This window comes from Myotis myotis, unplaced genomic scaffold, assembly GCF_014108235.1.
Source record: "Myotis myotis isolate mMyoMyo1 unplaced genomic scaffold, mMyoMyo1.p scaffold_m19_p_18, whole genome shotgun sequence".
Classification (NCBI taxonomy): domain Eukaryota; kingdom Metazoa; phylum Chordata; class Mammalia; order Chiroptera; family Vespertilionidae; genus Myotis; species Myotis myotis.
Genome location: NW_023416322.1, coordinates 27429188 through 27449313, shown reverse-complemented (window position 1 = coordinate 27449313; position 20126 = coordinate 27429188). Strand labels below are relative to the sequence as shown.

The following is a 20126-nucleotide window of genomic DNA, read 5'->3' as shown; positions in this document are numbered from 1 at the left end:
GCTTGCAGCTGTGCTCGAAGAAAAGACCGCAGTCAGGAAGGCCTCCTGGAGAAGCAGTGTGGGGTGGGCTGGCACAGAAGGTCAAGGCCAGGATATGGGCACAGAACCCCAGGACAGTTTCTCAGGAAGAAAATAAAGTCCAAGAGGTGGAGGTGGTTGATGCAGCACCTGCCTTCCAGTCACTCACAGACAGATGGACAAGGGGCTCCAGACACTGAGAACGAACATGTTTGTGTCTATCTGCACTGATCCTGCCTCCTTTTCCTCAAAACCAAGACTTCTCTACACTCAAGACTAAACGTTCTCTAGCCAGAGCCGATTGGTACAATAGCAAATAGGGCACATGTTTGGCCCCCACCTGATTTCACATGCTCACATCGTGGGGGAAAGTGCCCACATAGGAGGAGGCAGTGGGGAGACAATGCACTCTCAACCCCTGAGGCTGTCCTGCCCAGTGACTGCTGGGAAATCCATCCTATGGTCCAAGCAGCAACCCTTCTGTTCCGATTCCAGCCCACTTCCCCAAAGAGGTTGGGAGGGAGATGGAGGTGACTGGGGAGGCCCTGCTTATCTGGGCTCCTGCCGAGCCCACAGCTGCTTCCCTCCCCTCCACCCTGCTGCCCCCTGCCCGGCCCATTTACTCCTCTGAGCCGTGTTTGTGTCCTGGTTGGCTCTGGCCACTTCCTGGCGGATCTCTTCCAGCCACAGCACAGCTCCAGGATCTCTTGTCCCCTGGAAAATGGAGAGACAGAAGAGCCCAGGAGGTCTCTCTGGTTCCCAGGTTTAGCCGTCCAGGGGAACCCAACTGCAGGCTGACATCGGGAGCCACGGGGACAGGAGTCTCTGCTCCTCTCCTCCGACCCTGCTTAGGGATGGCCTGCGCTCTCTGGGACTGCTGCCCTCAGGTTTCTTCCTACCTGTTTTCAGGCTTGCCCATCATCTCAGCTTGGCCACAGCAACCCCAGAACTCCCTTACATTTACCTCAGTATCCACCACCCTGTCAACAGCTCACTTCCCTGCCTTTGTGCCTGAGCCATGTCCCGAGAGAGGCAACACTGGAGACTCCACCTGCCTGCCCTACTCCCCATTTCCCTACTTCATACCTTCGTAGGCCCATCTGATCCCAACCTTCACCTTCTCCTTCCCAACCTTCTCTACCACACAAAGTAGTAGAAAGGTTACATGTGCCACACACATTCTTCAATTCATTTTATTTTTACCCCAATCCAGGAGGTACGTAGGACCAGGGCATGTAGTATTTTATAGGTGAACTAGAGGCCCGATGCACAAAATTCATGCAAGGGGTTTGGCCCTTGCAGCCCTGGCTTCGTCCAGAAGGTCGTTCGGCTCTTCGGTCTAATTAGCATATTAGCTCTTTATTATATAGGAGGATAAGTGGAGCTCAGAGACATTAGAGATTTGCTAGAGGTCACATGGCCACTAATGTCAGAGAAGGACATGTCTAACCCAGTTCTCTGGCTCCCAGGCCTGTGCTCTTCCCATGCACAAGGCCCCACTGCCCTGTGCTGGCAACCAGAGCTCTGCCCGTGCCCTGGCCAAGGGGCCATCTTCTCCCATGGCCAGCTCACACCCTTCCTACCCCTCTCCCCAGAAGGGACTGTCCATCAAGTTGGGGCTCTCCAATGATGCATACTGGCCACAGTCCTACCCACATGGGATGTTCTTCCTGCTCTGATGATCAACCAGACAGCCCAAACCTCACCTGGGCCTTCTGCCTTTTGGCTGCCACGAGGAGGAGATGGTACCGAGGGGCAACAGGGAGGCTGACATTTTCCAGGCCAGCTGAGGGAAGCAGCAGGGCGGATAAGGTCTTCTCAGGGCTGTCCTGGTTCAGAGCCTCATTGATGAGACTGACCGCGAGGACCTCTGGGAAAGAGATCTGGGTGGGCAGAGGGCCCAGACTGATGGCTAAGAGACGGGGCTCTCCACGGCGGGCCACCCTCCCCCAGCCCCAGACTCCACGTACGATCAGTCTCTTCCTGGACCTGGGCGTTGACCTGGCTCACAGTGGCCTGCAAGTCGTTCCAGCTCAAGAAGGCCCCATTCACTCCACGCTCCTGTCGCAGCTTTACCAGAGCATCAAAGTAACTGGCAGCAGGGTGAGCAACAAGGGCATCATCAGCCAGAATCAGGGGAAACTCCTGAACGACGTCCCTCACCTGGCCTCCAGGTTATCAGTCTCTTGGTTCTCTTCTCTTTTCACCGGCTGTTCTAAGCCTCCTCTGCTGGCCCCTCCGTGACCTCTAAACACTGGAGTATCCCCAGGCTCAGCCTCTTGCCCTCCTTTCTCCCTTGGTGATCTCCTCTCATCTCATGGCTTGAAACACCAGATTCTAATAACTCCCCAGAGCACACCTCAAGCCCATGCATAAATCCCAGCTGCCTCCTTGGCATGTCCATGTGAATGCCCGATAAGCACCTCGAATCCCACAGCTCACACCTGACCTCCTGATCCCTGATCCCCCTGCTCAACTTGGGTATCCCACAGTCCTTCCCATCTCAGAAAATATTCGCTTCAACCTCACAGGCCAAAAATCTGGGAGTCATCTGAATCCACTCACATCCCATACCCACTACATAAGTAGTTCAACTTTCAGTATGTATATCAAATCTAATTCCTTTTTACCACTTCCACTGCTACTGCCATAGGCCAAGCCTCCGTCGCCTCTGCCTGGATTACTCCAACAGATGTCTGACAGGTCTCCCAGCTTCTCCCCTTCTAACCTGTAGTCCATTCAAATCACCTCCCTCCTCGCTCAAAACCCTCCTCTGGCTTCCTTCCTCACTGAAGTAAAAGCCACAGCTAGTTGTCTGGCCTCTGCTACTTTTTATTTGTTATTTTTATTTATTATTTATTTATTTTTAATATATTTTTATTGATTTCAGAGAGGAAGGGAGAGGGAGAAAGAGACAGAAACATCAATGATAAGAGATGATCACTGATCGCCTGCCTCCTGGGGATCGAGCTCACAACCGGGCATGTGCCCTGACTGGGAATCAAACTGTGACCTCCTGGTTCATAGGTTGATGCTCGACCACTGAGCCACTTCTACTGAGCTGGCCTCTGCGACTCCCGCTCCCACCATTCTCCTGTGCTCACGCTCCTCTACAGGTAGCTAGCTTCCTGGTGTGCTCTGGACACACCAAGTGCACCTCTCGGCCCACCTTCACCCCGAGTGTCCTGTTTTATTTCCACCACCGCTCCTCTCTTCCAATCGTCTGACGTGTTTGTTTTTCGTCTGTCTCCCCCGACTGACATGGAAATGTGAGGAGAGCAAAACTTCGTTTCCCAGCACGTAGAACAGTATGTGGCACACGAGCAGGCACTCACATCTTTGCGATGCAAGAGTGGCTAAGTGGAGGGAAGGGGAATGACGGTGCCCCACCGACTCCGAGGAAGAATAGGCCTTCATGCAGAAGGCCAGTCCCCAAGTAGAACTTGGCGTCTTGGCTGCACGCCCTCCATTCCCTCCCTCTCAGCATGGGGCTGACCCTTCCTCACCGCTGAGCATTCTCGCCTTCCACCTCAGCCAGGCCCGTGGCGGGGCTCGCCAGGCTGCTCCAGAAGCCGCTGGCATCCCTGGCCTCTAGGGCCTGGTTAATCAGGACCACAGCTGACAGCATCTCCACAGCCACGAAGAGCTCCTCCTGGCCGAGCTCCTACAAGAGGGGGAGGGTGGGCTGGTGAAGGTCGGGGGCCTACCTGCCATCCTGCCCCCAAGACTCTGCTCTCTCCCAGTCTCTCCCCACACCCCAGTCACTAACCATCATCCTTAATATTTGAGAATGCTGACTATGTGCTCAATGTATAAGTATTTCACGCATATTATCATTTAATTTTCATAACAAGCCAGGAGGTAGGTATCATTAATATCCCATTTCCCGGATGATCCCATAATCAAGTAATGTAAGTTAACCCAGCTGCCTGATTCCAGAGCCCACACTCAACCGGTCAGCTCCACCAGTGCCTTTTGGGTCCCTTCTACACATGAAGAACTGCACTGAGACCCGGGCACACAGACAGGAAGCCACGGTGGGCACCTCCACCCTGCACCACACCCCCCAAAGGCCCTGGCCCCACTTCCCTGCCCAGGCCTCCTCCTTTTTAAACATCTGCTATGCTCTTCCCTCTGTCTGGAGCACCCCTCCTGTCCTCTACAAACAGAATATTGTGAATAATAATAATAGCTAACACTTACATGCCAGGCTCACTCCTAAGCACAGATTAACTCATGAAATATATCATTGTCCCCATTTACTATAGGAATTGAGAAACAGAGAAGGTAAATAACTTGCCCAAGGTCATGAGGCTGGAAGTAGCAGAGCTAAATGGAAGTCAGGCAGCCTGGTTTGAAAGTCCGCAACCTTAGTCACTATGCTTTCCCTTAGTCCTTATTTAATGCTTGGGCTATAGTCTCCTGTGCTGAGACTGTGCCCTTCCTGAGAGTCAAGCCTGGAGTCGATGCTCTATAAAAGCCTGCGGGGGCCCTAACCAGTTTGGCTCAGTGGATAGAGCGTCGGCCTGCAGACTGAAGGGTCCCAGGTTCGATTCCGGTCAAGGGCATGTACCTTGGTTGCGAGCACATCCCCAGTGGGAGGTGTGCAGGAGGCAGCTGATCGATGTTTCTCTCTCATCGATGTTTCTAACTCTCTATCTCTCTCCCTTCCTCTCTGTAAAATATCAATAAAATATATTTTAAAAAAATAAAATAAATAAAATAAAATAAAATAAAATAAAAAATAAAATAAAAGCCGGCAGGGGGTATGATTCTCTTCCTCTCGTCCAGGAAGCCTTCCTAGACTTACTAGCTCTGCTCGCTCCATTTCCCTAGTCTGAAGTCCTATTCCACTTACATCATCGACTCTTCCCTCCCTGTGTCTCTGCCTAGACCCTCTAACAAACTGGGAAGAGCCTGTCACCCTAAGGAAGGGCCCTATCACCCTATTGTCAGAGCAGCTACATGGACTGGGGTGAAGTGGGACAGCAGAATTGCTAAAAGCACGGGCTGCCAGTACATTCAGCTTAGCATTCATTCTGCACTGCCAGTTACACCCATATTGGGCAAGTTACTTAACCTCTGCATCTCAGTTTCCTCCTCTAAAATGGAAATAATACTTACCTTATAAGTTTCTTTGAAGGATTAAATGAGTATGTAAAACAGTTTTTGCTCAGTGTAACTATTATACTACTCTCAGGGGGCAAGCCTGGTCACCCTCCTTCCTCCCCTAATCTCTACTAGCCCCTAAGAGTAGCCTCAGAGGGTGCTCTGGGCTGACTGCCTGATTCCCCCAGCAGCAAAACCCCACATTTCTGGGGCTTACCCCCTGCTGCTGCCGCTGGAGTACAGCCAGTTCCTGCTGGTACATAGCCGAGGCAAAGGCATACACAGGAGGCAGCTGGGCTTCAGGGCACATCAGCTCCTTCATAGTGTCAGCTGCCACCCCCTTCTGGATGGCTTTGTTGATCCTCCGCACAGCCTGGAGCACTGCAGGGGAGGAAGAAGAGAGATGCACAGCCTGGCCATTCAGAGCCATTTCTACTCTCCTGGCCAATTAGGTTCTGCTGGGGATCTCTGAGGGGTAATGGCTTTGTAACTACTCTTAAGAACTCTTCTGCTAGGTTCAAAATGCGTTTCTAAAGGTTCAGGAGGAATGGGGGCTGGATCATTTTAAGAAGAGGCTCTGGAAGAAGCAATATGTCAGGACTAGAAGTTGAGTAGCTCAGCAGGTAACACGGAGTGGTTGTCATGACAGAGGTGAGTCCTTTAGGTGGTGAGCATAAGACTGACAGGAGGCTACGAGCCTAACGAAAATGAGGTTAGTCAAAGGGTTCCAGGGTGGATCAAATCCTGATGACAAAACAGAGGAATGAAAAACCAGCTCCAAGGTGGAGCCATCTGGGCTGTAAAGGGGAGGAGTAAGGAAAAAAAGGAGCCATGGTGCATCAAGGTAGTTTAAGCTTTGCAACACTGGGACTTATGGGCACTGGCATCAAGGAGCACACAAGCTACTGGGGAAAAATAAAAATACCCACAGTGCATTGCTGTCATTGCACCTGGGAGATCACTACATTTCAGAAGGCAAAGGAACCACAGCAAGTTGAAACTGTCAAAATAAAGGGGAAGTGCCTAGAAGGAAACTGCCTACCTTAGGAGGACAGCCGGGTACAGTACTGTCATTATGTCTGAGGCCTTAATGAACTTATCTGTCGGGTCCCTCCCGGCAGCCAGGAATAGGGCACTCAATGTGAGAGGAGACAGGAGTCCCTTGCCAGGATGGAAAACCGGGCAGCAGTTTGCCCTGCACTACTGAAACTGGCAAAGGGTGAGATTCTCCTCCAAGAGCCTGTGATACATGCAGGCCAGACCTCAGCCTGGAGAGGACTTACTGGCTTGTTCCTGATCACCCTTCATGTTGGCAGCAGCCACACCAGCTTGAATCTCCTCCTTTTCCAGAAGCCCCACCAGGCCCAGCTCCTGGAAAAGGAAGAGATGCAGTAGAAAGAGTCCTCCAGGAGCCATGAACACGCTTTGGAGCTGTCAGCATGAGCTCCCAGATCCACCCAGTCACCCATCGTCAATGCCACCGCTCCCATTTAGGTAGACTAGCCTGGCCCACCCATACCTATTAACCCATCTCTAACCTCTGGCAATTTATTACCCAGCAAACATCTGAAGTAACAACACTGGTAACACAAATATAAATAGTGTCAGGGAGAAAGTCAACAGCATTGACAATGAGAGTACTAAATTGAGGTCCCAATTCAGCAATCAGGGAGCCCAACGCTACCTATTGAACTGCCCTAGGTCCCTCATCACTTGGAGATGATCAGAGAACAGAACCTGATCAGTCTAGTCCAGCGGTTCTCAACCTGTGGGTCGCGACCCCTTTGGCGGTCGAACGACCCGTTCACAGGGGTTGCCCAAGACCATCCTGCATACCAGATATTTACATTACGATTCATAACAGTAGCAACATTACAGTTATGAAGTAGCAACGAAAATAATTTTATGGTTGGGTCACAGCATGAGGAACTGTATTTAAAGGGCCAGAAGGTTGAGAACCACTGGTCTAGTCCATTAAGCTTTGGGGTGGCTTAATCATTTAAACATGTAGTCAGCACTTACTGGATACAAAGAATTGACAGAGGTGACACCTAAGTATGAGGCCCTCCCCATCCTACAGTCAGACAGAGGAAGTAGCAGGTGATAGACGGAGCCTGACCTGTGCTTTCTGCTCTCTGTCTGAGCTCAGCTGGTCCAGGTACCAGCCTGCAAAATCTCTCCTCACTCCTCGCAGGGCCAGCACAGGGTCTTGAAGGGCCTCAAGTAAGGCCTCAGGGCTCTGCCGTTCCAGGGCATCATCAACAACTTCTAGGGCCCCATGGACTGAAAAGACAGGACTCCATAATGGACAGTGTGGGAAAGGCCCTGCCACCATCCCCAGCCCAGCCCTAGAAGTCTGCCCTCTTCCTGCTGGCCCAGTTACCCCCACTCCTGCTCCCTGAGTTCCTGGGGCCCAACTAATCCAGCCCAAATTCTGCAGCTTGATCTGCACAGCTTTTCCCTTTTCCATGTCCTCACCCCAGACCTTGAGCCCACCCCTCCTGCCCTGATCTTCTCCTCCCCATCCATGCTCCACATCCCCTCCTTGAAGGACCCCATGGTCCTCTCTATGAATCTCATTCCAACAGAAGCCCCCTAACAGATACTGATAGCGGTGAAGTGAAGCACACTGCCTTGGCTTGGATCTTTCCCTGAGATAAGAGCTGGTCCCAGTGAGGCCATGGGGCCTTCGGGCCTGAGAACCATCCCCAACCTCCCAGGGCAGGAGCTCACCCCAAGAGCACTCCCCCACGGCCCTCCCGGCCTATCTCTCTTACCATTGACATGGTTGATGTTGCCCTGGATTTCCGCCTGAGTTAGGTAGCAGTCATAGATGTCCTGGCTTTCTCCATCATCCTGCAAATACTACATTGAAAGGGGAACCTGGGAAAGCCAATTCCATTTTCTCCTCCTCCTTCCTCCCTGTCTATACCTATTTCTTCTTCTGGGGGCCTTCCCAAGGCTAAAAGTCAACCTGGTAGGGAGGAACCTGGGGAAATTGTGGGGTCCAACCCTCTGGCACTGACACAGTTAAGTCAAACCAACCTTTGGAACCCCCAGCCCAATCTCATTCAGTTCTACTTTCCACAGAGTCTCTCTCTCTCAGCCCTCACTGAAGATCCATCTCCCCCCTCACCCCCCGAACCTCTTCTCCCATCTTATCTTCTGAATTCTCATTATTCTCCCAAGTTCCTCTCCTATTTCTCTACAATAACTGACAAGTTAGTTTCTCTAAGCAACTTTGGAACCTAGAAACAGCACACACAGGAGTCCTGGTTTCACTCGGGCCTTCTAAGCCACCCAGCTTTTTAGCCCCTGCGTTCCAAGGTTCCTCCTTACGCAGTTCCTGGCATTGGCAGCCTTCTCCATCTTGGCCTGGGCCAGCAGCTCCTGGTAGATGACTGCCAAAGGCTCTCGAAGATTCCCCAGCAGAGCACAGGGATTCTGCAAGGCAGCCAGGGTGTCCTCGACCACCCCTCGCTCCACTGCCTCATTGATAGCAAGAACAGCTGCATGGACTGGTAGGGGGCACGGAAACAAGGTCAGGAGGCCAGAACACACCCAGCCCAGCTGCAAGCTACTCTGACATCATCCCTTTTCCATCCACAAGGGCCAGGCAAACCAGGATGAGAGGGATCCGGAATCCACCCGAGAGCTGTGAGGCTCAGGGTCCTCCCGTTCTCACTGAGCCTGCCCTTAGGAGAGCCGAGCCCAGTCCCTACCTGCAGCCTCATCCACTGAGAGCTCATTGGCCAGGATGCCCCCGATTTTGCTGAAGGCAGGCAGCTGAAGGCCGTATTTGGCAAGTTCAGAGGCCATGTTGCTGAGTTCCTCAGCTGCAATGATACCACAGTGTCCTTCATCAGGCCCAGAACCCCCAGGAGCCGGCCTGGAACCCCCAGGAGCCGGCCCGGACACCCCAAGAGCCGGCCCGGAACTGCCAGGAGCTGGCCCAGAACCATGGTAGTTGAGGAAGGAACTGGGCTTACCTGTGAATTTCACTTTCCCGTATAGATCATGGATCTGAGGGGCCAATCCCAGCCGGAAGAGGAAGAGACTGGGAAAGAATGAAAGCATTGGAGCCTATTCATTTTGACATGCTGCCCACTATGGGCTTGCAGGGGACCTGGAGATGAAGACCACTCAATGCTTGCCCTCAAGTCACCCCCAATCCACAGGAAGAGGTTGTTGGAAGTCAGCCCAAGGCAAGTGCTATGAAAGGTTAACAAGATGCTGTGGAGATCTGGGGGTTGGGAAGGCTTCACAGATAAGGGCACACTGCAATAGCGGGTCACCGGATGGAGATGGAGAGTGGGAAGAGCATAATGAAGAGACCCACTGAGTTCAGGCCCAGAGGCTTGAAAGGACATGGGAAATGAACTCAGGAAGCGATGACAGGCGGGACACAGGCACTGGCCCATCACGTTCTATGATTTAGCCAACGGGCTGCTGATGGCTGGCTGTGTACAGAACCAAAGAGCCTTCACCATTCACACCAAGTTGCTCTTGATGGGTCTTGTGTACCCCAGTCACCAGCTGAAGGCCTTTCCCTGGATGCTCTTTTCCTTCACCCACACAGGTCATGCATAAGTGTCCCACAAACATGCACATAAATCTAAACACAAACACACAAACCTAAAGCCTTACTCTCCTGAGATGTGCTCCCTATGGTCTACCCTCCATCCTTCCTGCTACAGCATTTGTTGCTGTCAGTTGTTGGTTGACAGACGTTTGAGGTCTCTCACCTGAGTGCATGGATGCAGTAGACCACTCGGGGCATGTTCTTCTTGTCATAGATGTCCGTGGTCTCTGGGAAGAAGGTCTGGAGGGGAAACTAGCAGTTACTGCCACTGGGGACCTCTGAGCACCACCAGATGTGGAGAGAGGGGGCTGAGGAATGGGTCTTCCTCTCCGACCTGGGTGTGTGCTCCTTTGTTGCCTGGGGCTTCTAGGACAGTCTCCCCAACCATTAACAGCGAGCCCAGTGTAAAGGGCAATAGGGACACATTCTAAGCCAAGACCCAGTCACAGACACACAGCCCCAAGGACCTTAAAGTCTTAGGTTACGTTAGTTTAGAAAACACACGGAAACTGGCCGACGTGGCTCAGTGGTTGAGCACCAACCTATGAACCAGGAGGTCAGGGTTGGATTCCTGGTCAGGGCGCATGCCCAGGTGGCGGGCTCGATACCCAGAAGGGGGTGCGCAGGAGGCAGCCCATCAATGATTCTGTCATCATTGATGTTTCTCTCTCTCTCTCTCCTTCTCCCTTCCTCTCTGAAATCAATAAAAATATATTTTAAAAAGAAAACACAGGGAGATGAAGGCTAAAGGGCCCCAGGGAGATAAAGTGTATATGCATGGTGAGGGTTGGGGGGGCGCTGGTGAATAGTAAGGATGAACCCCAATCTTGAGGCCCAGTGTTACCGAAGGCAGACCGATGTGGGCTATTGCAGAGAGCCAAAAGTTGATGTTGTCTGTGTGACGGAAATGCAAGCCAGTTGCCTGAAAGGGAAATAAAAAAGAGAAGAGAATCCATTTCCACAGCTGTCAGAGTTCCCTATGAGCAGAGCTCAGACCACAGCTTGGAGATTCAAGTGGCTGGAGAAGCCAGAGGTCCCTGCCCCACCTTCCCACACAGAGCAACAGAAATCACCAGGAATGGGTGACCTGAGGGATATTTGAGAAGGATGGCACAGGGATGGGGTTAACCACCCTGTAAGGCTTCCTAGGAAAGGGCGTGCAGAACTGGGATGGGAAGGAGGCAGGCTGGGCTAGCCAGGGCACGGGCAAGGAGCAGGGTGCCCCCCGGGAAGTACCTCCAGGTGGCAAAGCACACAAGTCTCTGAATGTACACAAACTGCAGGTAGAAAAGTCTTCTTGGAAATGCTCATACGAGGGGGTATCTCGAAGCCCACCTATCAAGCGTCCCTTGCTAGGGACAATGTACGCTGCCTGACTGGGAGACATCAACTGAAACCTGTTGTCCCAGTGCAATGATCAGTAGCACTCTTTTCATCCTCAAAAGTATCCAGGTTTGGACAGTAAGTTATATGGTCAGTAAGCTCACAGCTTTAAGAAGGAGCAATTTGAGAGGAACAAGGTAGAAGGTAGAGACCTCTATTCCTCACCTGGTACCGCAGTTGCTCCATATCATAGATCTTCTTCAAGGGAACCATGGAGGGTGCAAAACGGTGGCCCAGCTTGGCCAGTAGCACTCCATTCCGCAGGTTCTCCTCCAGCTCCACGGGGGGAGGAAGCTCCTCCTTCAGGCAGGCCTCCATCCAGCTGAGGGCACAAGAGCACAAGAGCACCTTCTCACCTGCTCTTCAGCCCACGCAGTTCATTCTACCCACAGGCCCTTCCCTGCCTCTCCTCTAAGCAGCCTCTGCCTCCCCTGCCTCCTATTGCTGCTCTACTTCCAATTCCCCTTTGCCCATTGCCTGGCTGTTCCCACCTTCTCCCATGCTGCCGCACACACCTGCACTGGCCAATCCTCAGCCCCCACCAACCCCAGAAAATCTCCCCTGACAGATCCTAAACCTGCTCACCTTCGGTGGGGCTTAAACAGGCTCTTATCTCTTACACGATATAACCCCTCATCAATCTGGTTATGCATCTGACTGGGGAACCAAATTGAATCTGCTCTCGTCTCATTCTGCATGTTCTAGGACAGTGATGGCGAACCTATGACACTCATTTTTTTTTTGGTTGATTTTTCTTTGTTAAATGGCATTTAACTATATAAAATAAATATCAAAAATATAAGACTTTGTTTTATTATGGTTGCAAATATCAAAAAATTTCTATATGTGACACGGCACCAGAGTTAAGTTAGGGTTTTTCAAAATGCTGACACGCCGAGCTCAAAAGGTTCACCATCACTGCTCTAGGAGAACCCAGGTACAGAAAGGTCAGGTCTGCCTGAAAGATCTACACAGCCCATAACCCAGCTTTGATGATGGTGAGGGTAGTGGGGAATACCCAGGGTTGAAGGAAGGGGAGCAGCCCAGAGGGACACAAAGGTCACAGCCCTTGGAGTCAGAAAATGGTCAATGTTTCTCTCTCATTGGTGTTTCTGTCTCTCTTTCCTTCTCCCTTCTTCTCTCTGAAATCCAATAAAAATATATTTAAAAAAATAAAAAACCAAAATAAATCTTCTGCTCTACAATAGACAATGTCAAGAGAATGAGAAGACAAGCCATAGACTGGGAGAAAAATATCTGCAAAACATGCCTCCAATAAAGGATTGTTATCCAAGATATTTAAACCCAGTAAGAAAACAAACAACCTGATTAAAAAATGTGCCACTTTAACAGACACCTCACCAAAGATATACAGATGGCAAATAAGCATACAAAAAGATGCTCCACGTCACATGTCATCAGGGAAATGCAAATTAAAACAATGATGAGGTTCTGCTTCGAGGCAGTCAACCCCTTCTATCTAGCCTGGAACTGGGCCATAGCCTCAGCCACAATAGCTGCCTCCCGAAACTTTCCAAGCATGGGCCACCCCCACCGCACTGCACCCCGTTTCAGTCCTTCATGACAATGTGTAACAGGATCTGAGCATTCTACACAACGAGGAAATATGCTTCCTAAGGGAGTGGGTGAAGAGCATGAGGGATGAAATACCACCTGCTACTCATAAAACTAACTCAGAAGAAAATATCAAGGAAGAAAAATAGTAAGAAGGTGGAGGAAAACATAAAAGACAGAGGAACCATCAAGTGACAAAAGTGACCTGAAATTGACAATGAAGATGTGACTGAACCAGACACTGATGCCCCTCAAGAAATTGGAGATGAAAATGTAAAGATAACTCAGGAGATGATGGATCAGACAAAAAAAAAGTGGCTGCCACTGATGCTCTAAATTAGCAATTCTCAACCTGTGGGTTGCGACCCCTTTGGGGGTTGAACGACCCTTTCACAGGGGTCGCCTAAGACCATTGGAAAACACATATATAATTACATATTGTTTTTGTGATTAATCACTATGCTTTAATTATGTTCAATTTGTAACAATGAAAATACATCCTGCATATCAGATATTTACATTACGATTCATAACAGTAGCAAAATTACAGTTATGAAGTAGCAACGAAAATAATTTTATGGTTGGGGGTCACCACAACATGAGGAACTGTATTAAAGGGTCGCGGCATTAGGAAGGTTGAGAACCACTGCCCTAAATGATGGTGAACTACAGAAAGCCAATGACTTGTTCACAGATGCCATCAAGCTGAATCCTCACTTGGCCATTCTAAATGCCAAGGCAGCCGGTGTCTTTATCAAGTTACAGAAGCCAAATGCTGCCATCTGAGACTGACATAGCTATTAAAATAAATCCTGATTCAGCTCTGCCTTACAAGTAGCAGGGGAAACCACACAGACTTCTGGGCCATGGGAAACAGCAGCCCATGATCTTGCCCTTGTGTGTAAACTGGATTACAACAAAGATGCTAGTGCAATGCTGAAAGAAGTTCAACCAAGGGCACAGAAAATTGCAGAACATCAAAAAACTGAAGGGCAAGAGATCAAAGAAAGAATGGAAAGGGTTAAGAAGGCTTGAGAAGAGCATGAGAGAGCCCAGAGGAAAGAAGGCAGATCACAATTAGGAGGTCAGTACAGCTCTTTTCCAGGTGGCTTTCCTGGGGGAATGGAATGGGAGCGGGCATGCCTGTACTGGCAGGAATGCCTGACATCAATGAAATTCTTAGTGATCCAGAGGTTCTTACAGCCATACAGGATTCGAAGTTATACTGGACTTCCAGGATGTAGCCCAGAGCCTGACAAATATGTCCGAGTACAAGAGCAACCCAAAAGTTATGAATCTCATCAGTAAACTGTCAGCCAAATTTGGAGGTCAAGTGTAATTCCCATCTAAAAAATAAAGCCCGCCCTAGCTGGTTTGGCTCAATGGATAGAGCATCAGCCTGTGGACTGAAGGGTCCCAGGTTTGATTCCGGTCAAGGGTACATACCTGGGTTGCAGGCTCGATCCCCAATGAGGGATATGTAGGAGGAAGCCGATCAATGATTCTCTCTCATCATTGATGTTTCTCTCCCTCTTTCTCTCTCTCTCTACCCCCCCTTCCTCTCTGAAATCAGTAAAAATATATTTCTAGAAAAGAAATGTTAAAAATAAAGCCCTTGCTGAAGGAAAAGCAACTTAGATTACCCAATGGATGTCGCAATAATACAAACATGTGTACCTCTGACCTTCTCATGAAGAAAACTGTGTGCTTTGAAGAGAATCCCTATCCCTCTGCCCCAAATGCAGCTGTAACATTTTAGTGGTTAGCCAACAGGATATTCATTCAGGTAATGTTTTCCTACTAGGAATTACAAACTTCAAATGCTTTTAAACCTTAAAAATATTTAAAAACAAATTAAAAGGGTATGCTAATCCCTACATTTTTCTTTTTTAAAAGAAATTATGAGATATCAACATACAACTATTAAATGGCCAAAATCTGGAACACTGACAACACCAAATGCAGGCAAGAATGTGGAGCAATAGGAAAGCTCATTCATTGCTGGTGGGAATGCAAAATGGTACAGCCACTTTGGAAGACAGTTTAGTGGTTTCTTAAACTAAGCATACTCTTTCCATATGATTCAGCAATCATTCTCCCTGATACATACCAAAGTAGTGGACACTTATGTCCACATAAAAACCTGCACACAGATGTTTATAACAGTTTTAATCATAACTGTCCAAACTTGGAAGCAACCAAGATGTCCTTCAGTAGGGGAATGGTTTAATAAACTGGTACATCCAGTGGAATATTATTCAACGATAATAAGAAATGAGCTATCAAGTCATGAAAAGACATGGAGGAACCTTAAATGCATATTACTAAATAAAAGAAGCCAATCTGAAAAGGCTTCATACTCTATGATTACAAGAATATGACATTCTGGAAACGGCAAAACTATGGAGACAATAAAATGATCCGTGGTTACTAGGGGTTAAAGAGGAGGGAGAGGGAAATAGGTGGAACACAGAGAACTTTTAAGGCAGTGAGAGAATTCTGTATGATACCATAATGGTGCATACATGCCGTTATACATTTGTCCAAACCCATAGAATACACAACACCAACAGTAAGTGCTAACGGGTCTTATGGGTGATAATGATGTGTCAGTATAGGTGCATCAATTGTAACAAATGTACCACTCCTGTGGGGGATGTTGATAATGGGGTAAGCTGGGCATGTGTGGGGGGAGGAGGTAAATGGGAAATCTCTGTATCTTCCTCTCAGTTTTACTGTGAACCTAAAACTACTCTAAAGAAAATAAAGTCTTTTTTTAAAAATGTTGCTGTTTCAACTCTCCCTTTCCCACAGAATGGACTCTTATCTTTTTGCATTTGCTTTGGGGGCAGGTGCCTGGGGTGGGCAGGGTAGGAAAGGGAGACCAGAAAGAGACAGTCCCTCTGCTCACCGCTTGGCTTCCTCCAGCCGGCACAGGTACTGATAGGCAACGTTCTGCCGCCTCTGCTCATCCATCTCCTCGGCTGTGAGGCGTTCATCTGAGGAGTGAAGGGAAGGCCAATGAAGGGAGCGTTGCACAGAGGGCCATGGCAGTGAAGCTGCTTCTTGGTAGACTTCCTTAAGCAACTCTGCTCGGAGACCAGAATCATCTCCCAAATATGTTTCCCATTTCCCAGGACAACCCGACTCCAATCTTGTGCTCCCATCCAGTAAAGCTATTCTAGTCAGCACCCTGTAGAAGGGTGGCCTTTGAACCCTGTATCAGGGGGATCTGTCCTGTATCGGAGGAACTCCTTCCCATTCCTCGTCAATCTTCCTAACCTCCTCCTTCCCAAGTCTACATGGACCTTCTCTGAGGGCCTCTCAGCTGGGATATCCAGATCCCTCCTTGGCTGGCAAAGTAGCTTCTTATTTTATCCCTAATTAATTCTCAGTTCTCCAATAACTGACTTGTGTCATCCTCCTTAAATACTCTTCCTGAGGCTAGGTTGACAGAACCAACTAGGGCTCATCATTCAACGGCCATTCATTCATTCAATGCCTCCTATATGTCAGTCACTAGGCTAGTGGACCACTACTCTCAAGAATACAGATATAATTATTAGAGCAGAACAACATGTAAGTAAAAAAACTCCAACCTAATGTGTTAAGTGTGAGTATAGCACATGCATAGTTTATACAAGCAGCAGAGGAAGCAAAGGATTCTACCTATGAGTAGAATCTTTTTTTCTTTTTTAGTATATTTCTTTATTGATTTCAGAGAGGAAGGAAGAGGTAGAGAGAGTGAGAAACATCAATGATGAGAGGGAATCATTGATCGGCTGCCTCCTGCACGCCCCCCACTGGGGATCGAGCCCGCAACCCGGGCATGTGCCCTTGGCCAGAATCAAACCTGGGACCCATCAGTCCACAGGCCGACACTCTATCCACTGAGCCACACTGGCTAGGACCTATGAGTAGAATCTTAAAGAATGAACAGGTGAAAAGGGGGAAAAGGCATTTCAATAGAGAGAACCACATGAAAAAGGCCATGCACTTGGGATTAAGTGGAAGGACAAAGAATTTTAAAAGATCACAAAGGTATCTTTATTCTCCTTTTTGGTACAGGTCACCTGAGGAGGAAATAATCTCCAGGCTAAACAAAATGCAGACAATACTATGACCCCCAAACTCAAGAACAGGGGCTCCCTTAAATGAGTTAGCATTCATAGTTTGCCTTAGCCACAGCCTCCCTTTATCCTTCTCCTTCCTTTTCTCCCCCTCCCTCTGGTCTCCTTAGAGAAGACAATACAAAATTAGATATAATGTCTTTTCAATATATCCTATATAATAAAAGCCTAATATGCTAAGTGTCTGGTCATCTGGTCAGCCATTCAACCAATCAAAGTGTAATATGCTAATAATATGCTAAGGCCGCTCAACCGCTCGCTATGATGTGTACTGACCACTGGGGGGCAGATAGTCAACCAGTCGCTATGATGTGCACTGACCATCAGGGGGCAGACGGTCTGACCGGTAGGTTAGCTTACTGCTGGGGTCCGGCCTATTGGGACTGAGTAGGATGGGACAGACATGCCCTGGAGCCCTCCTGTGGTTCCTCCCCCGATGGCCAACCTCCCATGTCCCTCCCTGGTCCAGACCATGCACCAGTGGGGTCCCTCAGAGCCTGGCCTGTGCCCTCTTGTAATCTGGGCTGAGGGAAACCCCCCAAGTGCACAAATTTCATGCACTGAGCCTCTAGTATATATATATTTTACTGATTTCAGAGACGAAGGGAGAGGGAAACAGAAACATCAACAATGAGAATCATCGATTGGCTGCCTCCTGCATGCCTTCCACTGGAACCAAGACAGAAACCACCGGGCACTTGCCCTGACCAGGAATCAAACTGTCAAACAGTGACTTCCTGCTTCACAGGTCAAAGCTCAACCACTGAGCCACACCTGCCGGGCTCAATCTGTCTTTGATTCAGCACCTAATGTCATTCCCACTCTTTATCATATTTCTTCTTTATATTGTGTATCCTGCAATGATTTGGGAGAGGGGCAGGGCTTATTTGAATTGGCACTTAAGCAAGTTAAAACACACACACACACACACACACACACACACACACACACGTTCAAATTTGAAAGCACTGGCCAACCGCAGAAAACCCATCAGTTCCTCCAATGGGGTGTATAAGGAGTAAGTGTTGGTTGCTAAGCATGGAAAATAAACCAGTAAGTGAATGATATCATCTCAGAGTTATGAATCGAGGACTATGAGACATGGGCAGGGCTTTGTACATGCACACACAGAATCTAAAAAAATATATATCAGTCTTCCTGCCCTACTGAAGTCTGGAGCTAGCTTTCCTTCAACAGATTGGTGGACATGGGCTTTGTTTTTTGAATCCCAATGGAGAGGAAAAAGGAAATGTTGCCTTTTATTCAGAAGGTCTGCTGGAAACCTTTCTGCTGCCCCATCCTTCTCATCCCAGTCTCTCTAAAACAGTGTTTTTGAAAGTGTGGTTCATGGACTAACTGTCCAGACCTACTGGAGCTAAAGCTCTGGGATAGGACTCATGAATTTGCATTTTAAACAAGCTCCCCAGATAATTCTGACACCCTAAAGTTTAGTAGGCATCTGGAAAAGGCATCAAAAAATGAAGGAGCCCCTATGGGGGGAAAATAACACAACAATGTTCCTCCCACTTTCTAAGTCCCTCTGGCTGGGCTAATAATCAAATTAACATGAGACAGATTAACAGGAGAAATTTATTATGGATGTACATGCCATAAAAATATGAGACCCAAGGAGGCATGGGGCAGTTGAGGCTTATATGCCATTCTCAACAAAGGAGACAGAGGCAGGGGTCTGGGATTGCAAACGGAAACTAGATAAGTCACCGGTAGATGAAAAAGAGCAAACATGTGGTAAACAAATTCTTGCTGGGCCACCCAGAAACAAGGGTGCACAGAGGGGAGTTCAACAAATAGGCTTCCCTGAATTTCTCCCTGTCTATCACGTTTAGTTTATAGTATATTAAGCAAGTTTTTCTGAATTCTTTAAGTGGGTAAGGAGAGAGGGTCACAGGTTCTTTCTGAGTCTTGTGTTTCATAATAACTAGCTTAAAATCAATATCCCAAAAGGCATATTTTGGGGTGGCAAAACTAGCCTCCCTCACCTCCCCCCCCCTCCCCCCAGCTTCCAGTCCCCTAGCAGCGCTTAACGAGCAGTGCAGCAATCAGTAACTGCTGAACTGTAAGGAGCCATCCAGACCACCTACCTACATTCTCTCAAAATGTAGGAGCCCTAGAATTAGGGAATAAGGGAGAAAACCCTTTGTAAGCACAGAAGTCGGGGAAGTTTTGCTGCTCAGAGATTCATTCCTGCCCGCAGGAGTCTGGACTCGGTGCTCCCTCCCCACTGAACACAGTCCCCCAGGCCTTGGACTGATAGACCCCGCGCCCCGCCCCGCCCCAACCTCTCCCAGGGCCACGGAGTCCCCGACAGGGCACACCACCGCGGGGCCCTCCTCGGCCACTTCTGACACTCACAGACCGCCCGGCCAGGGCCCGCTCCTCTCCCTTCCATGTTTTTCCTTCTCCAGGTTTGAATCTCCCGCCGTCCGCCACTGTACCTCACCGTCACCACAGTTAGCGAGTACTTCCGGTATGCGCGCAGGGAACACTGGGATTTGTAGTTCTAGGTTGCAGAGGCGCGCCACCAGGTGGGGAGGACAAGAGTACCCTTGGGCTTCCCTCCCAGCAGTACCTGGGTTGCTATTCCTCCAAGGCTCCTTAGTTGCTAAACCGTCTTATTTCAAGTAGCTCCTGCCCTTGTCCTCGCCTTTATCATTTCATCCCAGTATTTCCATTAACCTCGCTCCGCTTTCTATAGTATTCTTTGGTCCCACTAACTTGATGACCTGCTTAGGTGGTGTGGATGCACAGATAAATAAGCACGGTAAATGCCCTAAAGAAAGAAGCTTGCTGTTCTTGCCATAACCGGTTTGGCTCACTGGATAGTGTGTCGGCCTGCGGACTGAGGGGTCCTAGGTTCGATTCCGGTCAGGGGCATGTACCTGGGTTGTGGGCACTTCCCCAGTGGGGGATGTGCAGGGGGCAGCTGATCGATGTTTCTAACTTTCTATCTCTCTCCCTTCCTCTCTGTAAAAAATCAATAAAATATTTTTTTTAAAAAAAAAGAAGCTTGCTGTTCTGGAATGAGTGATAAACATATAGTCAAATAAATTAGAGGCCAGTGACACACAAAGGATAAGAGTTCATTGCTGTAATGAAGAGCAGTGAAAGATAGGAAGACTTCCTTGAGGTGACAGCTGATTTGGGTTGAAAAGTTAACAAGGATTCAACAGACTAAGGAATTTCAGTCAATGGAAATAGCATGTGTAAAAGCAAGGAGGTGAGTTCAGGAAATTAAAATTGGTTCAGTTTTATAGGAGAACAAAGCTCAGCCAGGGAGATGCAGGAAGTAAGCCAGGAAAGGCACAGAA

General features: G+C 48.9%; 1 protein-coding gene and 1 pseudogene across 2 annotated transcripts in view; one reads left to right on the top strand and one right to left on the bottom strand.

Moving 5' to 3' along the window:
• IQGAP3 (IQ motif containing GTPase activating protein 3) overlaps nucleotides 1-19207 on the bottom strand; it is a 40196-nt gene extending 20989 nt beyond the window's left edge. Inside the window, exons 1-16 of one of the 2 annotated variants that reach the window (XM_036344133.1) lie at nucleotides 19171-19207; nucleotides 15579-15666; nucleotides 11258-11414; nucleotides 10554-10631; nucleotides 9873-9949; nucleotides 9117-9184; nucleotides 8850-8963; nucleotides 8467-8645; nucleotides 7905-7992; nucleotides 7247-7410; nucleotides 6411-6498; nucleotides 5345-5508; nucleotides 3525-3682; nucleotides 1989-2110; nucleotides 1725-1888; nucleotides 642-732 (exon numbers count right to left, since the gene is read on the bottom strand). In XM_036344133.1, coding sequence (XP_036200026.1) covers nucleotides 642-732; nucleotides 1725-1888; nucleotides 1989-2110; nucleotides 3525-3682; nucleotides 5345-5508; nucleotides 6411-6498; nucleotides 7247-7410; nucleotides 7905-7992; nucleotides 8467-8645; nucleotides 8850-8963; nucleotides 9117-9184; nucleotides 9873-9949; nucleotides 10554-10631; nucleotides 11258-11414; nucleotides 15579-15666; nucleotides 19171-19207 — 1837 coding nt within the window. The remainder of the gene's footprint in view (nucleotides 1-641; nucleotides 733-1724; nucleotides 1889-1988; nucleotides 2111-3524; nucleotides 3683-5344; nucleotides 5509-6410; nucleotides 6499-7246; nucleotides 7411-7904; nucleotides 7993-8466; nucleotides 8646-8849; nucleotides 8964-9116; nucleotides 9185-9872; nucleotides 9950-10553; nucleotides 10632-11257; nucleotides 11415-15578; nucleotides 15667-19170) is intronic. The other variant, XM_036344134.1, reaches the window with a different exon arrangement.
• On the top strand, nucleotides 12085-14006 carry LOC118673181 (annotated as a pseudogene).
• Nucleotides 19208-20126: the final 919 nt, after the last annotated feature.